Raw genomic sequence first — 20,072 nt, forward strand, 5'->3', positions numbered from 1 at the left:
TTTAATTCTCACCCGAGGATATGTTGTTTTTGTAATTGATCTTAGAGAGAAAGGAAGGGGGAGAGGGAGAGACAGAGAAAATCTTTGTGAGACAGAAACATCCATTGGTCGCTTCCCATATGCACCCTAACTGGAGATAGAACCTGCAGCCTTTTAGTGTGTGGGATGATACTCCAACCAACTGAGCAACCTGGCCAGGGCCCCGGTGATTTTTGAGAACATAAGGGAAAAAGAAGCAGAAGTTTGAAAGCCACTGCCGTGTAAGGCATAAACTCTTCACGCTTACTTTTAGTTCAGGTGGCCCTATTTAAGAAAACACACACACCCAAATGGTGAAAAACATACTGAAAGGCTTGTTTTTTTTTAAAAAATATGTTTTTATTGATTTTTAGAGAGAGGAAGGGAGAGGAAGAGATACAAACATCGATGAATCAATTGGCTGTCTCCTGCATGCCCCCTACTTGGGATCCAGCCGCAACCCTGGCATGTGCCGACCAGGCATTGAACTGGTGACCTCATAGTGCATGAGATAACACTCAACCACTGAGCCACTCCAGCCATGCTCAAAAGGTTTATCTTTAATGAATATTGGGCTTTATTTGTCTTATCTACACTAATAAAAGAGAAAGATGCAAATTGTACCTTCACAATGCCCACCAGCCAATCAGGAGTATGCAAATTAACCCAACAAAGATGGCGAGTTAATTTGCATATGCAGGCACTGAGCGGCCGGGGCGTTCCACACTGCCCCAGCCGCTCCGGGCCTCTGGGCAGCGTGGGAAGGCGGAAAGGCGCCTCCAGCTGGAGCGAAGGCGGTGCCAGCAGCCAGGGGAAGGAGGCCCATTTTTGCACGAATCTTCATGTATGGGGCCTCTAGTAGTATTAAAAGAGTCTCATTAGTAACCCCAAGCCAATATCTAGCAATTCTGACAGTTTTTGTATCCAACAGTAAATTGGTTACATCTTCATGACACCTTACCTCATCTTTCTCTAATTTTGCATGTTTGCGCTCTGCAGCTATGTTTTTTCTTTTATTAAAATTAAACTGTGCATCCTCTTCAGCTTTCTGTAACTTTCTTTTCTTTTCCTCATATTCTCCTATAAGCTCTCCTGAAGTGCTGATTTCCTCAAAAAACTGGGTTCTTTCTTTGGGTTTTTTCATTGAAATCGACTCTACAGTTCCCTTTTAAAAACAGTAAAGCACACCAACATGTAAAATATAGTGATGGTTTTTCAAAATCATGAATCAAATAAACTTTACAACTACTTACTTGAAAAACTAGACAGTTCCGTGCTTTGATTATTATACCTATCTTTTCCAACTCTGCTATATAAGTGGAACGACTCACAGGATTATCATCAAAACGAAATTCTGAGCAGCCTCCTAAAGTAAATAAAGGCTGTTATAGGAAGTATAAATATCCGACACATATCAACTGCTGAAAGTTTTATAAAATTATTTTTCTTATTGAAATGCCAGTTATGCAATAATATACATGTTAATACATGCATTTAGTCAGTCAACAAATACTGTATACTACATACCAATGAGTTCCCTACAGCAGTAAACAAAACAGACAAAAGTCTGACCTCAAAGAATTTATATCCCGGTAATGGAAACAGACAAAAACAAGATATGTAAGTAAAATAAATATGAAAGAAATTGGTAAGTGCTGAGTTAAGTAAAATAGAGTTGGGAAGAAGGTATGAAAGTTTCCATATGCTGGAATCACGCATTTGCAATTTTAAATAGGATGGTGCTATGGTCTGAATATTTGTGTCCCTCCTAAATTCATGCTGAAATTCTCACCCCCAAAGGTGATGATATCAGTAGGTAGGGCCTTTGGGAGGTGATTAGGTCATGATGGTGGAGCCCTCATGAATAGTACAGGTGCTCTTTTTTTGTTTGTTTGTTAATCCTAACCCAAGATTATATTTTTCCCCCATTGATATTTTTAGAAAGCGTGGAAGGGAGGGAAGTGGGGGGAGAGAGAGAAACACTGATGTGAGAGGGACACATCAATTAGCTGCCTCCTGTACTTGCCCTGACCAGGGCCAGGGACTGAACCTGCAACTCAGGCATGTGCCCTTGTCTGGGAATTGAAAGCGTGACCTTTCAGTGCATGGGCCAACACTCTAACCATTGAGTACACCACCAGAGCTAGTATAAGTGCTCTTATAAAAGAAGTCCCATAGAGCTCCCTGTCCCTTCCACTACGTAAGAATTCAATAAGAATTATAAACTTATGAACAAAAATAGATACAGAGGCAGAGCTGCCTCGAACAGACTGTCAAACTACAGCAGGAAGCCCGGGGAGGGTGGGAGGGCAGGAGGGGGGTGGGTAAGAGATCAACCAAAGGACTTGTATGCATGCATATAAGCATAACCAATGGACATAAGACACTGGGGGGTAGGGGAAGCCAGGGGATTGTCAAGGGCTGGGGGAAAAAAAGGAGACATATGTAATACTCTTTGTAATACTTTAAGCAATAAAAAAAAGAAAAAAAGAAAGTGATTAGATAAATTTGAATTTAAAAAGAAAATAAAAAGAATTCAATAAGAAGTCTGCAACCTGGAAGAGAGCGTTCATCATCATGACCATGCTGGCACCCTGATCTCAGACATCCTGCCTCCAGAACTATGAAAACTAAACTATTATTTTGTGTAAGCTACCCATTTTGTGATATTTTGTTATAGCAGCCCAAATGGACTAAGACAGATGGGCAAGGAACAAGAACAAAGCTGGAGACTTCACACTTCCTGATTTGAAAATATATTACAAAGCTACAGTAATCAAAACAGTATGGTACTGGCATCAAAACAGACATATAGAACAATAGAACAGAATAGTGTCCAGGAAGAAATCTGTACATCTATGGTCAACTGATCATCAACAAGGGAACCAAGACATATAATGGGGGAAAGATGGTCTCCTCAATAAACAGTGTTGGGAAAACTGTGTATCTACATGCAAATAAAATGAAACTGAACCCTTAGCTCACACTACATATGAAAATTAACTCAAAATGGATTAAAGACTTAACGTAATACCTGAAACTGTAAAACTAATAGAAGAGAACACAGGTGAAAGGCTTTTTGACTTTGATCTGGTCAGTAATTTTTTGCATCTATCAAAAGCACAAGCAACAAAAGCAAAAACAGATAAATGGGATTGTATCAAAATAAAAAACGTCTGCCCAGAAAAGGAAACAACCTACAGAGTGTAAAACAAAATCAATGGCATGGGAGAAAATCTTTTCAAACCACATATATGACAAGGGGTTAATATCCAAAATATATAAGGAACTCATACAATTCAGTAGCAAAAAACCAAAGTATTATAACCCAATCTAAAATGAGAAAAGAACCTGAATAGACATTTCTCAAAAGATTATATGCAAATGACCAACAGGTATATGAAAAGGTGCTCAATATCAGGAAAGATTAGGAAAATGCAAATCAAAACTACAATGATATCACCTCAAACCTGTTCCAATAAAAAAGACAAAAAGGCAAGTGTTGGTGAGAATGTGAAGAAAAGGAGAACTTTGTATATTGTTGGTGGGAATATAAATGGTATAGCCATTACAGAAAGCCATATGAAGATTCTTCAAAATTAAAAATAGAACTACCTGCCCTAACTGGTTTGGCTCAGTAGGTAGAGCGTCGGCCTGCAGACTGAAGGGTCCCAGGTTCGATTCTGGTCAAGGGCACATGCCCAGGTTGTGAGCTCAATGCCCAGGTTGTGGGCTCGATCCCCAGTAGGGGGCGTGCAGGACGCAGCTGATTAATGATTCTCTCTCATCATTGATGTTTCTATCTCTCTCTCCCTCTCCCTTCCTCTCTGAAATCAATAAAAAATATATATTAACAAAACAAAACAAAACAGAACTACCTGGTGATCAAGCAATCCCTTCTGAGTATATATTCAAAGAAAATAAAATCAGTACCTTGAAGAGCTATCAGTACTCCCATATTATTGAAGTATTATTCACAATAGCTAATAATCTAAATGTCTATCAGTGGGTAAGTAGAGAAAACACGAGAATATTATTCAACCTAAAAAAAGAAGGAAATTTTGCCATTTGCAATTTCACAGAGGAATCCAGAGGACATTATGCTAAGTGAAACAAACCATGCACAGAAAGAAAAATACTGCATGACCTTACTTATATGTGGAATTTAAAATAGTCAAAACTCACAGAAGCAGAGCATAGAATGGTGACTGCCAGGACTGGGGGAGGGGAAAATGGGGAGCTGGTCAAGGAATACAGAGTTGGTAAGATGCAAGATGCTAAGCTCTGGAGATCTATTGCATAGCAATGTGACTACAGTTAACAATACTGTATTGCACACTTTAAATTGGCTAAGAGGGCAGGCCTTAGTGTTCTCACCATACACACACAAAAGAAAACAGTAACCAGGTGAGGTGATACATGTGTTAATTAGGTTGATTATGTCACCTATTTCACAATGTATATTAAAACATCAAGTTGTATAGCTTAAATATATACATATTTTATCAATTATACCTTAATAAAATGGGAAAAACAAATGTATGGTGGTTTATTAAATAAATAGACTAAGGAATCCTTAGTGAGATGGGAAACTTTTGAGTAAAAACCAAAAGAAAGTGAGAAAACCAATGAAGATATTTAGGTAATAAAGTGGTGAAATGCTTAAATTAGACATTAAGGTACAAGTATATAAGTATTTCTAAAATTACCTGTGATTAAATTTGGGGAAAGTTAATAAAATAGTATTTATACATTAGAATATTAAAACCAAGTTCTAGTAGGCCAGAATGAAAATAGCAACAACAAACCCACCAAGAAACACTTTTATAGAGGCTCTGTAAACTCCTCCTACATACATGTATATATATGTAAGCATATATATATATATATATATATATATATATATATAGTTTACTCAGGAAACAGGGTTTCATGAATAAATCACAAAATACAAATTCAAATGTTTCACTGAAGTTGCTTTCAATGGTAGATCTTTCTATACAAACCAAAAATATGCAAATAATTAGTTCACCATTAAAAAACAAGATAAATATACATAAATAACCCCAGGAAGGACTTTTATAACTTCTCTATCTTTAAGGTGGGCTCTCCTTTATTTTAACCTAATAACCAGGTACAAAAATGCTATTTGACAATGGAGAAGTTTGAACAAATATATCTGCTTAAAGAAGAGTCCCAGTGGAGAACCAAACAGGTTCTATTACTTCCGAGAATTGTTATCCAAGAGAAAAAAAGTCTAGTTCACTATGCTAGTTGAACAGGTAATCTGACTTAACTCTGGAAAACTCAAATAACTCATAAGCAAACATCTACAAAAATATACCTCGAATAATTCTTGTAAATGTTTTCTCTTCTCCATTTTCCTCCACATACACAATTTTTACACTTGCAAAAGAAGAAACAGGCTTTCCAATATGTGCTCCATGAATAAGTTCTTGAATATGTTTCACTCTTAAATTAGCTGTTTTCTCTCCCATGACAAAACTAAGTGCATCCATGACATTAGATTTTCCTGGGGACAAAAAGAGGGGAAAGGAGAGGAGAGAGAGGAGTTATTCACTCTTAATGATAAAAACAAAAACAAAAACACCCCGCCTTGCCCAGAGGCAAAGAAACCAGGCCACCAAGGGAAGTGAAATACAGCCAACGCACGTCTAAACAGCACTGCCTTGTCTACATTAAAATCGCATGTGACTGGTTCCCTCCCCGCAGCTATGGCGGAGTATTAAGCGGCCTACATGTACGAGGCTTACTATGTAGATCTAAACCCAACTCTCTCCCATTTTTAAGCATTATGCCACGGCAAATCATTTAACTTCCCCAATTTCCGTTATACCCTTTCTATAAATATTGACTGTCACTCTTTAAACGGTTAACTATATCCAGGGTTTCTCCCCGGGCGCTGGACGAAGGCTGCTGGAAGGTTTGCGATTGGGAGGAGCTGGTGGCCAAGAAAAACCACATCGCAAGTCCGAGCCGACCGCACCTGCGAGGCCTGCTGCACCTGGGGGTTTGGATGGGGGGGTGGATCTGGGGAGGTTTCCACCCCTTTCTGGTAAGAAGGTCTCACTGTGCCTAAACGACTTGTGTAAACATAACAGCTGTCTGGACGGTTCAGCGACTCCACAGGTTTCATAGAATCTGACAGGCGTTCAGTGAATACAAACAGCACGTGGCTCACGGAGTGAGTCAGGGAGGAGGGACGCGGCGCCCAGCGCCTCGGGGAACCCCGCGGCCAGCGCCCCAACAGCCCGCGACCGGCTTCGCGGGGGGCCCGGCTTCCGGGGAAGGGGTCCGGGCAGGACCTGGAAAGGCGTTTCCGCAATGGCCTTCCGATAGGTTAGCTCACAGTGCGCGGTTTCTCGTTAGGAGAAGCTCTGGCTTTTGGAAACCAGGTGCAGCACTCAGACCCCGCCGGTCCCGGCCCTGGGACCGTAGGGACCGCGGGCGGCGGGAATCCCAGCGGAGGGCCCGCACCCCGCACGGCCGGCCCGGCTGGGGGCGGAGAGCACCGGGGCGGACCCGCGGGCACAGCGGGCACGAGGGCATTTATCCCGCGGCAGCGGCGCCCACTGAACCGCCTGCTCACACGTGTGCGCGGAGGCGACCACCCTGTGCCCCTCGCACCAGCGCGTGAGCCGGGAGCCCGCGCTGCGAAGCCCACGGCCACCGCCGCCGGTCCCTCGGCTCCCTCAGCGGCCGAAAGGCGGCAACACCCCCTCATGAGGGCAAAGGACGGGGCCCGGGACTGGGCCAAAGCGCAGCGAGCTGCGTCAGCACCGCCACGGCCGCGGGACAAGGACTTCCGGCGCCGCTCCGGCGTCTCCGGGCGAGAGGGGGGCTGCGCAGGTGCCGGGGCGGAGGGCAGCCCGCGGACCCGGGCCAAAGCCAGGCCGCGGACCCTGGGGTGGGGGTGGGGAGGCGGTCGAGGGGGGGGTCCAGGCCTGGTGGACTCGGGGGTGGGAGTGGGGTCCGGCGGGCCCTGGGGTGGAGGTGGGGGGCCCGGCGGTCCCTGAGGTAGGGGTAGGTCCGGGGGACCCTGGGGTGGGGGTGGGGAGGCGGTCGAGCGGGGTCCAGGCCTGGTGAGCCTGGGGGTGGGAGTGGGGTCCGGCGGGCCCTGGGGTGGGGCGAGGCCAGTGTTGGGCCCGGAGCGCTGTTGAAGGCCCACAGAACCATGGGGTGGGGGTGGGGGTGGGGGTGCGCGGTCGGGGTGCCGGGCGGGCGGTCGGCGAGGGTCTGAGACGGAGAGAAGACGGGGCTTGCGGGCGGCAGGGGCCCGAGTCCGGGCCGAGCGGCCACCCTCAGGTCCCCTCAGGCCCGGCGCCGCGGGCGGGCGGCGGGGGCCCAGGTCCCAGTTACCGGAGCCGTTGGGGCCGATGATGCAGGTGAACCTCCTGAAAGGGCCGATGACCTGGCGGCCTCGCCAGGACTTGAAGTTCTCCACGAGCAGCAGCTCCAAACGGCCCATGGCTGCGCCCTCCTCGCCTCCGCGGCGTCCTCACACGCGGGGCGGGAAAAGCGCGGGAAAGCCTTCACAGCATCTCGCGAGAACACGGCGAGCGCCGCCGTTCCTTAGCAACCGGGCTGTTTACGTTGCCGAGGAAACGCGGCCCCGGGACGCGGTCGCAGGAGGCTGTGTGGGAAGCCTGGGGAGCAGGCTCACTCCCCGCCCGCTCACCGCCTAGGGAGCCAGCCTCCATCGCTCGGTCGGGCTGCAGTTTGATTTTTTGTGGTCTTCTCTTCTTAACTCGTGCGTTTTAAAGGCTCTCAGAGCTTCTTGAGGATTCCCAGTCATGGATGTAGTGCAGCCCAACGACCTGGAGCAGGCCTTTTGCGTGGCCAGGAGGAGACATGCGGAGCTGTGCAGGCAGAACCAGATCTTCAACGCCAGGAACAGGATCCTGGGGGTAGGACGCTCGCTTGTCCCCACAGGGAAAGGGGCCCGGAGGGAACGTGGAGGTGCAGGTGGGAGCGAGCGGTAGGCGTGGGAGAGAGGAAGAGATGAATCCCTCCAGTGAAACTTGATCCAGGCGCAGCTGCAGATGGCAGCAGGCTGAGGATATATTGACTTTGCTGAGGATGAGAGAAACTTTAACAGAACAATTATACTCCCTCCCACTTGCCAGACAGGCAAACGGAGTCCTGCAGTGGGAGGGAGCCGCTCGGAGTTTGTGGCCAAATGGAGACTAGAATGGGGCTCTCTTCTCTCTGAGCCAGATTTTCTATTGTCAGGGGTTCCTTTCAGTCCGTCCATTTGACAAAATTCCTATTTTGTGGCAAGCCTGAACTGGGCCCAGGAGATGAGGAATAAGGCAATTCTTGACCTTCAGGGTTTATGGCCCAGTGGAGGAGGCAGACATTAAAATGGTCACGTTAAAATGTAGTGAAGGAGGGGAACACAGGCTGGGGCTGGAAGAGGGAATCAGAGAGGGCTTCCCAGAGGAGGTGATGCCTAAGCAGTGTTGTGAGGATGAGTATCTGTTAACTAAGGTAAGCTCTGAGGGAAGTTAAGAGGACAGGTTGAAGAACCAACTATAATGAAAGGCATTCAGGTATGAAAAGACCTGGTGTGAAACTAAGACAGTGGGGTGAGGATAAAGAGATAAGTAAGATTGTTAATAACGGGTTACATTTATCTAGTTTTAACTCCTCTTCCCTCGTTTTCCATTCCAGGGAGATACAAAAACCTGGGATATTCAGGTGTGCGACCGGAAGATAAAAGAAGCAACTGAGAAAGCCAGGCACGAAACGTTTGGTGAGCGTTTCCTAAACGTCTGTCTAGCAGGGTAGGGCTGCATGCCTTCGACACCAGCCCTCACTCTTCACCTGTGTGAGAGCTGGTCCTTTTTACTCTCTTCCTCCTTTTAAAATTTCACAATTGCTTGTGCTCAACTTAATGCACTGATTCTTCCTCTGTTAAAAGAAAAACAGCTATTGAATCCTGTGTGTTCTAAAAAATACATTTTGAGGATAAATGTGTTTTCCAAAAAAACCACACCAACTGGATATGAAAACCCTTAAACACACACACACTCTTCCGAGAGTTCAAGACCTTCTGCCGGGGACAGCCCTTTACACCAGATGACACACTCAGACCCCCAGCTCGCGCCCCCAAGCTGAGTCAGAACCAGACATAGTTCAAATGATAGTGTTCTTGCTTTTAGATGAAAGTTTCAAGCAGCATTCTCATCATGTGCAACACTTTCAGTTTATTTCATAAAGCACTGTAAGAGTTTTTAAAATAGGAAGACGAGGGGGCCCCATATTCTTACAGAACTCCCATATGTACATATGTAATAAATTTGGTTATTTTTTCCTTTTTTTAAAAAAATGAAAAAAAAAGCAGGGTACAAAATTTTATATACAATGGGTACTCGATTACGTTTTTAAATAAATGAAAGACATGCTTAGAAAAAGAAAGTAAATAGGCCAAATGTAATGTTGGAGTGATTAAGAGTGAAGTTTATTTTCTTTATACAGTTCTATGTTTTTTAATGTTTTCCCTTTTATGTTTTTAGTTTAAAAATAAGTCAAACTTACAAAAATGATGTGACACATACACATGCACTCACCACTAGATTAGATGTTACCTTTTTGCCAAATGGGCTTTAGATATATTTTAAGAATGATTTTTGAAAATATATGTATATTCCCCACCCTGTCATTCTTTTATTCCTCCCTCTTTAAAATAACTGGTATAATATTGAATAGATCCTTTGCGACCTTTAAAAATATTTAATTTTGTATTTTTTAAAATCCTCACTGAAGGATATGTTTTTATTGATTTGGGTTTTTTTTTTTTTAGAGAGAGAGGAAGGGGGAGGAGAGAGAGAGAAACATCAATGTGAGAGAAAAACATCAATTGGTTGCGTCCCATATGAGCCCCGACCAGGGTTCAAACCCGAAATCTAGGAATGTACCCAGACCAGGCATCAGACTCAAAACCTTTGTACATTCAGGATTCTAATCTTTGAATGGATGTTACGTTTTTGGAGGGTTGTATTCCTTTTAGAATCACTAAAAATTATTTTTTTAAGGTGGAATCCAATTGATTTTTCCCACTGAATCTTAAGCTTATGGATAACCTATATCTCTTCTAGCTGCTGAACTGAGGCACAATGACAAAATGATGTGCATATTAGAGAACCGGGAAAGAAGGGGGCGGAGACATCTCTGCAAAGCTCTCCACGACTTCCAGCAGAGCTTCCAGAAGCCGGAGTTGCGGCGGGAATTCGACCTTTCGGACCCCCTCGCCCGCAGGAGAGAGTTCCCCGCGCGGCAGGGAGACAACGATGCGCGGAATACAGTGTCGGGGATGCAGAGGTTCATGGGAGAGGATTTAAACTTCCACGCGAGGCAGAGATTCCAACAGGAACAAAACAGAGAATGGTTCCTGCAGCAGCAGAGGGAGAGGAAGAAAGCCCGGGCCGACCAGAAACGTGCAGGTGAGGAAACAGCAGCCACGGTGATTTCAGTGCGCTCTTAGCAAATCAACTCCCACTTTTGTTTTGTTTTATGTAAGTTTTATGATGTATTGCTTGGGCCGTGGAGGGCGAGAGACGTCAGAGCCTGTGGTCCAGGGCGGAAACCTCTCCAGGCACACGGCAGTCATGCAGGAAACCCTTCCTGAGCACGCGCCCTGTCTGAGCTCCTGTGGGTGCTGGGCCCCTTGTAGCTCAACACCAGCCCCTGCCCTCAGGCTGCTTACAGTCTGCGGGGAGACCAGGGGCCTCCCTGGGTCCGGCCTCTGTCAGGGTGAGTCCGCACCTGGCCTTGCTCCTCTGTCCACGGGGAGTTCTCGCACTTGCCCAGCTCCCAGCCCCAAGTCACCTTGACTCTTGTGTTTCCCTCACATGCTACATGCAGTCCAACAGAAGTCACCCAGGTCTCACTACCTTTCACCGCCTCTGCCATCGGCACTCTGGACTAAGTTGTCAGCTGTCTCAGCTGGAGTGCTGCCGTGGCCTCTGCCGGTCTCCCTGCTGCTGCCCTTGTCCCCTTGGGACCTCGTCTCTTCAGCCCGGCACCAGAACGATCCTGCTAAAAGCTAAGCTAGTGCCTTTGCTCACCGTCTTCCAATAGCTTCACATTTCACTCAGTAAAAACCAGATCTATTTCAAGGACCAACAAGGCCTTCAGTCTGACTGTATCTTCTACTAGGCCGCCCCTCATTCATCTCATCCTTGCCACACTGGTTTCCTTGCTATTCCTAGAATGTACATGTGTCAGGCTCATTTCTGCCTCAGGACCTTTGCACCTACGGTTCCCTCTGTCTGGAAACATATTTCCCCAAATATTTGCACGGTTGCCTCCTCCTTCAAGTCTTTGCTAAAATGTTGTCTTACCAGTGAGGGCTCCACTGACCACTATTATAAAGGGCAACCCCGTACTCTCCCCCACCCCATGCTCCCTGTCCCTTTCCTTGCTGTATTTTCCCCACCGCATTGCCCAGTGACATGCTGTCTGGTTATGTATTTGTCATCCCTCTCCCCAGTGTCATCTCTTAAGCGCCATGAAGGCAGGGGATCATGTCTGTTTTATCCACTGCTCCTTCCTGAGTGCCTGGCACGTGGGTAAATACCTGTTGACATGACCACTCACAGGTGCTCCATTTGTCCGTCTCTGGCTGAGCCTTTGTCTCAGCCTTGGACTTGGTCCTCGAGCTGGACCCCAGACATCTCAGTGCGCATCTCACACCATCCTGGAAACACACCCTGCATTTCTCCCTGGACTTGCTCCTCCCTCCACCTTCCTCCCTTACTCATGTCACCTCCTTCCCTTAGTCAAACCAGAAGCCTGGGCGTCCTCCTGGACCCCGTCTTGTCTCCAGGGCAACCTCAGCTTCTGTCCCTTCTTACCACCTGCAGATACTTTGGACTGTCCACGTCTCCCATACCACTGTCACCGCTGTGGTGCAAGCCCCACCTTTTTTATCTGCACGGACCAGGCTTTCTAGTTCCCCCTTCTTTCTTGCTCCTCTCTGGCCCATTCTCAACATAGCAGTCAGAGAGCTGCTTTCTAAACAGTGCCAAGTGAACAGTGCCCCCCTCGTCCCTCCAGCCCAGCTTAAACCCTCTAATGGCTTCCCATTACATACGGAATAAAATGCAAGTCTGCCCATAGCCTACAGAGCCCTGCACGCTGGGCCCCTGCCCAGCCCTCCGATGTTACCCCACTCACTGTGTCCCAGCCACTCTGGCTGACGTGCAATTCTGGGTCCCGACAAATGCTCCCCCACTTCCGAACCTCTGCACCCAGCTCCCTGCATCCCTCAGGACTGAGCTCAAGTGCCACCTCCTCCTAGAAGCTCTCTGACTCCCACCGTCCACCTGCCTGTCAGGTGCTCCCCACACCTCCCTCCCAGTGGCCTTTCCCTCCCCCGGTGCTCCCCACATCTCCCTCCCAGTGGCCTTTCCCTCCTCCGGTGCTCCCCACATCTCCCTCCCAGTGGCCTTTCCCTCCCCCGGTGCTCCCCACATCTCCCCCCAGTGTCCTTTCCCTCCCCCGATGCTCCCCACATCTCCCTCCCAGTGGCCTTTCCCTCCCCCGGTGCTCCCCACATCTCCCTCCCAGTGGCCTTTCCCTCCTCTCGGTAGCACTGAAACAGTCTGCAGTGACGCGTCTATTTCGGGTTTGCTTGTTTGTCAACTGGCTCATCATCTGGACTGTAAGCTCCCAGAAGGCACCACTCCATCCGGGGTTCCCAGCAGGGTGTGGGCCGGCCCAGTAAGGCTCGTCATACTTCTATGTTAAATGAACGGCCAGGGTAACGCAAGGTGAGAGGTGAAGCTGAAGGTGAGCAGAGGCCAGAATTCACCACGAAAGAGTTTGGTCTTTTTTCCTTTAAATGGGATTTATTGGGGATTAATTGGGGTGACACTGGTTAATACAGCTATAGAGGTTTCAGGCTGCAGTTGTATAATCCATCACCTCTATATTGGTCTTTGTTTTTGGAGACGTACAGGAGACCCCAGGCACAAACGCCGTAAGAAGAACCTTCTTTATTACTGACTTTTTAAATGTAACAACCCAGCAAAGTAGGGCCGCCCTGCCTCCCAGGAGAGGCCGGAGGCTCAGGCCGGGTGGTAAGCAGGTCAGGTGGGCAGAGCTGGGAGGTCCGGGCTGGGCTAGGAGACTGTCTGACCCAGTGCTTTACGTTGCGCCGTTGGGACGCTCAACTTTTGACCCCTGCTCCTCCTTGTCCTCCTGGCTGTCCAAGTGCTTCTGCCCTGACCTCCCTCCTCTGCGGAGCCCCAGCTGGCTCCCATGGCAGAGCTCCTTTTCGCTGGGCTCCACTATCCCTTGCGGGTTGTAAGGATGTAGGGGCCTGAGAAGTCATGGAGGGCAAGGAAACCACTGCTCCCTGTCCCAGGACCACAGCCGACACGACCAATCCACGGCAGACATTACCAATCCACAGCGACATTACCAATCCACGGCAGACTTTGCCAATGGACGGCAGGCATTTCCAATCCACGGCAGACACTGCCAATCCACTGCCAGGCATTACCAATCCACAGCCGATACTACCAATCCACGGCAGGCATTGCCAATCCACGGCAGGCATTGCTAGTCCACAGCCTATACTACCAATCCACAGCAGACATTACCAATCCACGGCAGACACTGTCAATTCACGGCAGGCATTGCCAATCCACAACCGACACTACCAATCCACGGCAGGCATTGTCAATCCACGGCAGACAGTGCCAATCCACGGCAGGCATTGCCAGTCCACAGCCTATACTACCAATCCACAGCAGACATTACCAATCCACGGCAGACACTGTCAATTCACGGCAGGCATTGCCAATCCACAACCGACACTACCAATCCACGGCAGACAGTGCCAATCCACAGTAGCGACTGCTGACCCTTCCATCCAGGCGCTGACCTAGAGCTTTACTTGAACTAGGTCCTGGGTCTCCCTGCAGCCCGAGGCATCTGGGTGGATGCGGGCGGATAGGAGCGGACACGGGGCTCCCTGCAGCCCGAGGCATCTGGGTGGATGCGGGCGGATAGGAGCGGACACGGGGCTCCCTGCAGCCCGAGGCATCTGGGTTCTGTGGATGCGGGCGGATAGGAGCGGACACAGGTTACCCCCCACACCGGGAGGGACGCGGGGCGCAGCCCTGACTGCGTGCTTGTTCCAGAGGACCTGTACACGGAGGCCAGGCTGCAGTTTGACCAGACGGCCCAGGACTTACAGCATCGGGAACGCGCCACCAGGAGGGCGGTCTCCGCAGCTGTGAAACAATTCAACAAGACCCAGGTAACCCGCGCCCGGGGCGGGGAGGACCGGCACCCACCGCTCCACCGGGCGCCAGGCTCCCTGGTCCCGGGCTCAGTCCGTCCTCTGGGCCACATCACGAACCGGAACCCTGACATGGGGGGGGTGGGGGGGTGGGGGGCCACCAGCCACAGAAACCGCTGAGCTCCAGCCCCGGCTCCTGAGCTCTGAATCTGGGTGTGAAAGCGCAAACCAGCGGCGAGTGGGGTGGGGTCAGTTCCCCTTTCTCAGCCTCAGGTGCGTCTCTAATATGAGGACAGTGACCTCTGCCCCAGGGGTGCCAGCGGGCACTGCCCTGCCGCCGTCTGGTTTCGGTTCTTCTTCACCAGCCTCAGAGTGGCTCCTCACCAGGGGCAGGTGCACAGCACTCAGGAGCGGGGGCCGCTGTGCCCATGAGGGTGCTCACTGGGCGGTCTCCTGACCGTCCCCTGCTCCCTGGGCTCCGCCGGACCCTCACAGCACCCCTCTCCCGCCCGCCATGCGGAGGGGCTTCAGGTTCTCTGGTCCTTTGGAAATTAGACTTCCCTCCAGGTTTTCTTTTTTCTTTAATTGATTTCAGAGAGGAAGGGAGAGGGAGAGAGAGAAACATCAGTGATGAGAGAGAATCACTGATCGGCTGCCTCCTGCACGCCCCCTACAGGGGATTGGGGGTGGAGCTTAAACCCCAGCATGTGCCCTTGACCAGAATCGAACCTGGGACCCTTCAGTCCGCAGGCCGACGCTCTATCCACTGAGCAACACAGGCCAGGGCCAGGTGCCTGTATTCCTTGACCGGATGAGCTGCTTGAGCAGACAGCGGTCTGCACAGTGGAGCGTGGGAGATGGTCCCTGCAGAGCAGGAGGAGACCCGGAGCGCCGCTCACCTGGCTTCCCACCCTCGTCATTTTTATCTGCTGTTTGGTTAATCCTCACCCTATGAAATTTTTTTCAATGATTTTCAGAGAGAGTGGGAGGGGGGCGGGGAGAGAAGAGAAGGAGACACACATCAATGTGAGAGAAACACATCAGTGGGTCGCCTCCAGAAGATGCGCCAACCGGGGTGGGGATCAGACCTGCAACCCAGGGACATGCCCTTGGCCGGGAATAGAACCCGAGACTCCGGTGTGTGGGCCGCCGCTCTAACTACTGAGCCATGCTGGCCAGGGCAACCTCGTCATTGTTTTATACATGTGTGTGCGCACGCGTGAGAGAGAGTTATGAAGCACATGCTATTTTTACCGCCTAATAGTACCATTTTGTAAGTGTGAGATCGTGGGATTAAACCAGGTATGCACGTCTCGTATTAGAACCTCTGGCCTGTGGTCAGACTCATCAGCATGGCCTTTGTTTTAAATCCTGGCCACAGGCAGCTGCCCTCATTCGTCACTGTGTTAACAGCCCTACAGAGGGCGGGGCGGGGCCAGCCCAGCGTCGCTGATAGAGTGAGTCTTGGGGGGGCTGACTTCCTAGGGACACGCAGCGCTGATCTGACCGGAGCCGGGCCTTCCCGACCCAGCGAGCCCAGTGTCTGATCAGCCCTCCGTGCGAGGCAGGTGCTCACGCGGTGCCATCCAGCTGCCCCCTCATGGGCGCCCAGGCGTGCCCGCACCCTGCAGAGAGCACGCCTGCCCATCGCTAGGGGACCCGGTAACGCTGGGGAACGTCCAGTCCACCTCCTGACTTGGCAGAGAAATGGCTGCAGCCGGAGAGGGAGGTGACTGGCGCCAGGTCGCAGGGCCAGGCTGTCCCCGCCATCGCCACCCTCGTGAGCAGGGGTTTGGCCAGGAGTTTCCTGGCTGCACCGGGAGCCCTGAGGTGACCGTGTGTTTCCCCCTTTAAGTCACTGCTGTTGCCAGTCCCTCTGGGTGTTCCTTGTGGCCTGCGGGCACATCGGGGTGACCGGGGCCACATCGGGGTGACCAGGCCCAGGGCGGGGCACAGAGCGGCCTGTGAGTGAGGCCCGGCCAAGGTGAGGATGGCCTTGCCAGGGAGGCTGCAGAACAGCGCGAAGACCCGAAGCAACTCTGCACACGGCCAGCAGGTGGCGCTCCGCTCCGCCCAGCCCGCAGGCCGGGCACCCGGTAGCAGGTCCCCTGAGCGCATTCTCCCTACTGGCGCCCCGGAGATGGGCCGGTGCCTCTACCTGGGGTCGCTCAGAGCATCTTCCCTGATGTCTCCCCGTCCCCCCCTCATCCCCCCAGGCCTCGGAGTTGGCGGAGAGGAAAAGTCTAGAGAAAAAACAAGAACAAGAGGACGACCTGGCCCACATCTCCAACCTGCTGCGTGGGGACCTGCTCTCTGAGGACCCGCAGCAGGCGGTCAGCTCCTTCGGGCCCCACCGCGTGGTCCCCGACCGCTGGAAGGGCATGAGCCAGGCCCAGCTGGGGCACATCCGCCTGGTGCAGCAGCAGCAGATGCAGGAGAAGCTGGTGCTGCCCCAGACCGCCCCCTCTCCCTCCATCAGTCCCACATCCCCCTCCCCCCTCCCTCTCTCCCACATCCCCCTCCCCCCCTCTCTCCCACATCCCCCTTCCTCTCCCTCTCCTCCCCCTCCCTCCCCTCCCCCCTCCCTCATCCCTCTCCCTCCCTTCCACATCCTCCTCCCCCTTCCTCCCTCCCACATCCCCCTTCCCCCTCCCTCCCGTCCCCCTCCTCCCCTCCCCCTCCCTCTCCTGCCCCCCCTCTCTCCCACATCCCCCTTCCTCCCTTCCACACCTTCCTCCTCCTCCCTCCCCTGCCCCCTCCCTCCCGGGGCCAGTTGCAGCTGCCCTCAAGGGGTTTACATTGCAGCAGGGGTGGTGACAAGGGCCAGGTGCTCGGGTGGTGGGTGCTGGGGAGGAAAGTGAGGCTGGGAGCGGGGCTGCTGGGCCCAGCGGGTCACCGGGGCCTGAGGAGTGACATTGGAACCGAGACCTGAGTGGGGGGAGTGCGAGCGAGCCAGGCAGGTGAGCGGCCAGGGCCAGCGCCACTCCCCCAGCTCAGCCGCCTGGCAGGAAGGCCACTGTCCTGAAAGCAGCAATTTGCACTGATTTCCAATTTTCTTTTTTTTTCTTCTTTTTTTTGTTTTCAACGTGTTTGTATTTATTTCCTGATTTCCAATTTTCGTGGAAAACCAGCAAACAGAAATCAAAAAAGGAATAAAACACACATTAAGTCTCACCACTCAGAACACCCCTGCCCGCAGCCCGCAGCCCCTCTGCAGGGAGCTGGGTGAGGAAAGCATGAGCCAGGGCTCAGGGGCCCGGGCCCAGCCTCAGCGTGCAGGTGGGGAAACAGGTTCACGGTGGCAGCCAACTCACTTGCCCTGCAGGTGGCCAAGCCAGGTCCCAGCCTGCCTTTCTATCTCTGGGTGAGGGCCTGGGCCCTGGTGGCTGCCCACCTCCCCTGCTCCTCTGGTGGGAGGAGGCCCTGTGCTGAGCCCAGGAGGGAAGGAGGGCTCGGCTGCAGGCCCAGCCCCTCCCTTTTGCGGAGCTGAGGCAGTAACTCTCAGGTTGGCAGGTGACACTGCCCACGCGTAGGAGTTGGACCCCCCCCCCCTCCCCAGCTGCATTCACGCCCTTTCCTCTCCTAAGAGACAGTGGGTTTTAGAGAAGGTCTGGAAGGCAATGAGGAATGAGCAGACAGCCCCGGCCAGTGTGGTTCAGTGGATAGGGCGTCGGCCTGTGGACGGAAGGGTCCCAGGTTCGATTCCTGTCAAGGGCACGTACCTTGGTTGCAGGCTCCTCCCCAGGCCTGGGCCCTGGTCATGGCTCGTCGAGGAGGCAACCGATTGATGTGTGTGTCTCACATTGATCTTCCTCTCTCCCGCTTTCTCTAAAAAGCCATGGGAAAATGACCTCGGGTGAGGATTTTTAAAAAAACGAGCTAAGATGCAGAAATTTACCTGAGATCATGAACTCATTGTAGCATCAGAAGGTTCTAGAAGCAACCAGGTGGTCCCAGTGTTCAGCCAGGAGCAGCAGCCTGCCCACTCGTGTGCCCAGTGCCTCCAAGTGTGGGATGGGGCCGGGGCACCTGGGTTTGTATGGGGGGGGGTCTCCTCTGCCCGCCCACCAGAGCCTCAGTTTCCCCATCTGTAAAATGAGAGGCCGGTTCTCCCAGCCCGTTCCCCGGGCCCCTCTGTGGGGACAGGTGGTGAGAGTCACCTCTCTCCAGAGGCTCCAGGAGGAAGAGCGCCAGCGAGACGCGGACTGGGACCGGCAGAGGGTCGAGAGGGCCCGCGCCGAGGTGCTGTGCGAGCGGCAGCAGCGGCGGCAGCAGCGCGACCTGCGCAGAGCCCTGGACGGCAGCAACCGCAGCCTGGCCGCGGAGCAGCTCCGGCAGTGCGTGCTGGGGCTGGCAGGGCTGGGGTACCAGGCGGGGGGCAGGGGGGGTATGCTGACTGGCAGGGCCATGGAGCAGCTCTGTGCTTCCCTGGGCTCCTGCCCCCCACCCCACCCCCTGCCCCAGATCTCTCCCACCCAGAGGGTCCGGGGCCTTGGTGCATCGTTCACAGGAGGCCCCGTGGTGGTGGTGGTGGTGGTGGCGGCTTGGCTCTGGCACGGCCTCCTGGCGAAGAATGCCAACAGAAAGGGGGGCAGGCCCAGAGCGAAGAAGCCAGAAATTAAGGGCTTGGCAAGCACTGGTCCCCACAGACCAGGGGACTGCGATGCCATCCAGCAGGCACCAGTGGGCATCCTGCAGACACCCCTCAATGGGCTCCTCGCCTGGGCCTGGGACCCCCAGCGGCTGGCACACGGGCGCTGGTGATGGGTACTCGGAGGGCGCCAGGAGCCCCTGGGTGGGGGGAGGGAGCCTGAGACGTGGAGGAGACGGTGCCCGCCGCCCACTGCGGGGAGCGCTGCTCTGGGCACACACAGGCCCCGAGGGTGGCTCCGGGTTCCGGCTGCCCGCTGTCAGCGCCGGTCAGCAGGGAACTCTGTCCCCAAACCCACAGTGCGATTACTTGTGTGTCTGTCCACCCACCACGCTCCTGCCTGGAACTCAGAAGGGGCCACCTGTATTTCTCCAGTCAGACGTGTGGCACCTGTTTGCCTGTGGGTCCCTCTGTCACTCCTGTGACTAACGGGGCGTAAAGACATGGTCTGAAGAAGTCTGGGGCGAGCAGACGCTCCCCAGTCACGCTGTGGAGATGGGACCCTGGAACCAGGAGGGTCCGCAGTCTAGACGCTCCGCGGTGGCGAAATGCAGCGAGGCATCCTGGGACAACAAGCGGGTGGGCTCTGCCCTAGCTGGTGCTCAGTGGTTAGCGCGTCGGCCCTCAGACTGGAAGGTCACAGGTTGGATCCCCGTCCCTGTCCGGTCGGGGCGTGTGCAGGAGGCAACCAATCGGTGTGTCTCTCACATCGGTGTTTCTCTCTGTCTCTCCCCCTCCTTTCCGCTCTCTCTAAAAATCAAGGGAAAGATATTCCCGGGTGAGGATTAACAGCAAGAAGCGGGCGGCTCTCCGCGATATCACAGAAAGGCAGGCGAGGGCGCCAGGCCTTTGCTGACGGCTTCTCCTCGTTTTATGATCAGGAGAAACTACATGAAGGAAGTCTGTACCAACCACGCCACGGACGACTACTTCACGCAGTTCAACACCAGGAGTCGATGAGAAGGACACCCCTCCCCGCCCCCGCCCCCCCGCCCCGTCATTCATGTATAAACGCCGTCGCCTGGAAGAGTCACATTTATTCAAAAAATACACTCGCCCTGCCGGAGGCTCGCTTGGCTGGAGGGTGGTCTCGTACCCCAAAAGGTTGCAGGTGTGACTAACGGTCAG

At 52.4% G+C, this 20,072-nt stretch overlaps 2 protein-coding genes across 4 annotated transcripts in view; one reads left to right on the plus strand and one right to left on the minus strand.

Moving 5' to 3' along the window:
• SMC1B (structural maintenance of chromosomes 1B) overlaps positions 1–7,507 on the minus strand; it is a 59,756-nt gene extending 52,249 nt beyond the window's left edge. For both annotated transcript variants that reach the window (XM_036298320.1, XM_036298319.1), the window contains exons 1-4: positions 7,399–7,507; positions 5,363–5,551; positions 1,272–1,384; positions 980–1,183 (exon numbers count right to left, since the gene is read on the minus strand). In XM_036298320.1, coding sequence (XP_036154213.1) covers positions 980–1,183; positions 1,272–1,384; positions 5,363–5,551; positions 7,399–7,507 — 615 coding nt within the window. The remainder of the gene's footprint in view (positions 1–979; positions 1,184–1,271; positions 1,385–5,362; positions 5,552–7,398) is intronic.
• A 182-nt stretch (positions 7,508–7,689) lies between these two features.
• Positions 7,690–19,934, plus strand: RIBC2 (RIB43A domain with coiled-coils 2). 2 transcript variants are annotated; one of them, XM_036299952.1, is made up of 7 exons: positions 7,690–7,946; positions 8,713–8,794; positions 10,140–10,484; positions 14,193–14,311; positions 16,510–16,737; positions 18,464–18,630; positions 19,826–19,934. In XM_036299952.1, the coding sequence occupies exons 1-7, from the start codon at positions 7,833–7,835 to the stop codon at positions 19,902–19,904; spliced, it is 1,134 nt and encodes a 377-aa protein (XP_036155845.1). In that variant the 5' UTR covers positions 7,690–7,832; the 3' UTR covers positions 19,905–19,934. The 2 variants fall into 2 exon arrangements, with proteins under 2 accessions (XP_036155845.1, XP_036155844.1); XM_036299951.1 differs by having other exon boundaries at positions 19,707–19,915.
• The last annotated feature ends 138 nt before the right edge of the window (positions 19,935–20,072 follow it).

The sequence above is a fragment of the Myotis myotis genome, unplaced genomic scaffold (assembly GCF_014108235.1).
Source record: "Myotis myotis isolate mMyoMyo1 unplaced genomic scaffold, mMyoMyo1.p scaffold_m19_p_3, whole genome shotgun sequence".
Taxonomy (NCBI): domain Eukaryota; kingdom Metazoa; phylum Chordata; class Mammalia; order Chiroptera; family Vespertilionidae; genus Myotis; species Myotis myotis.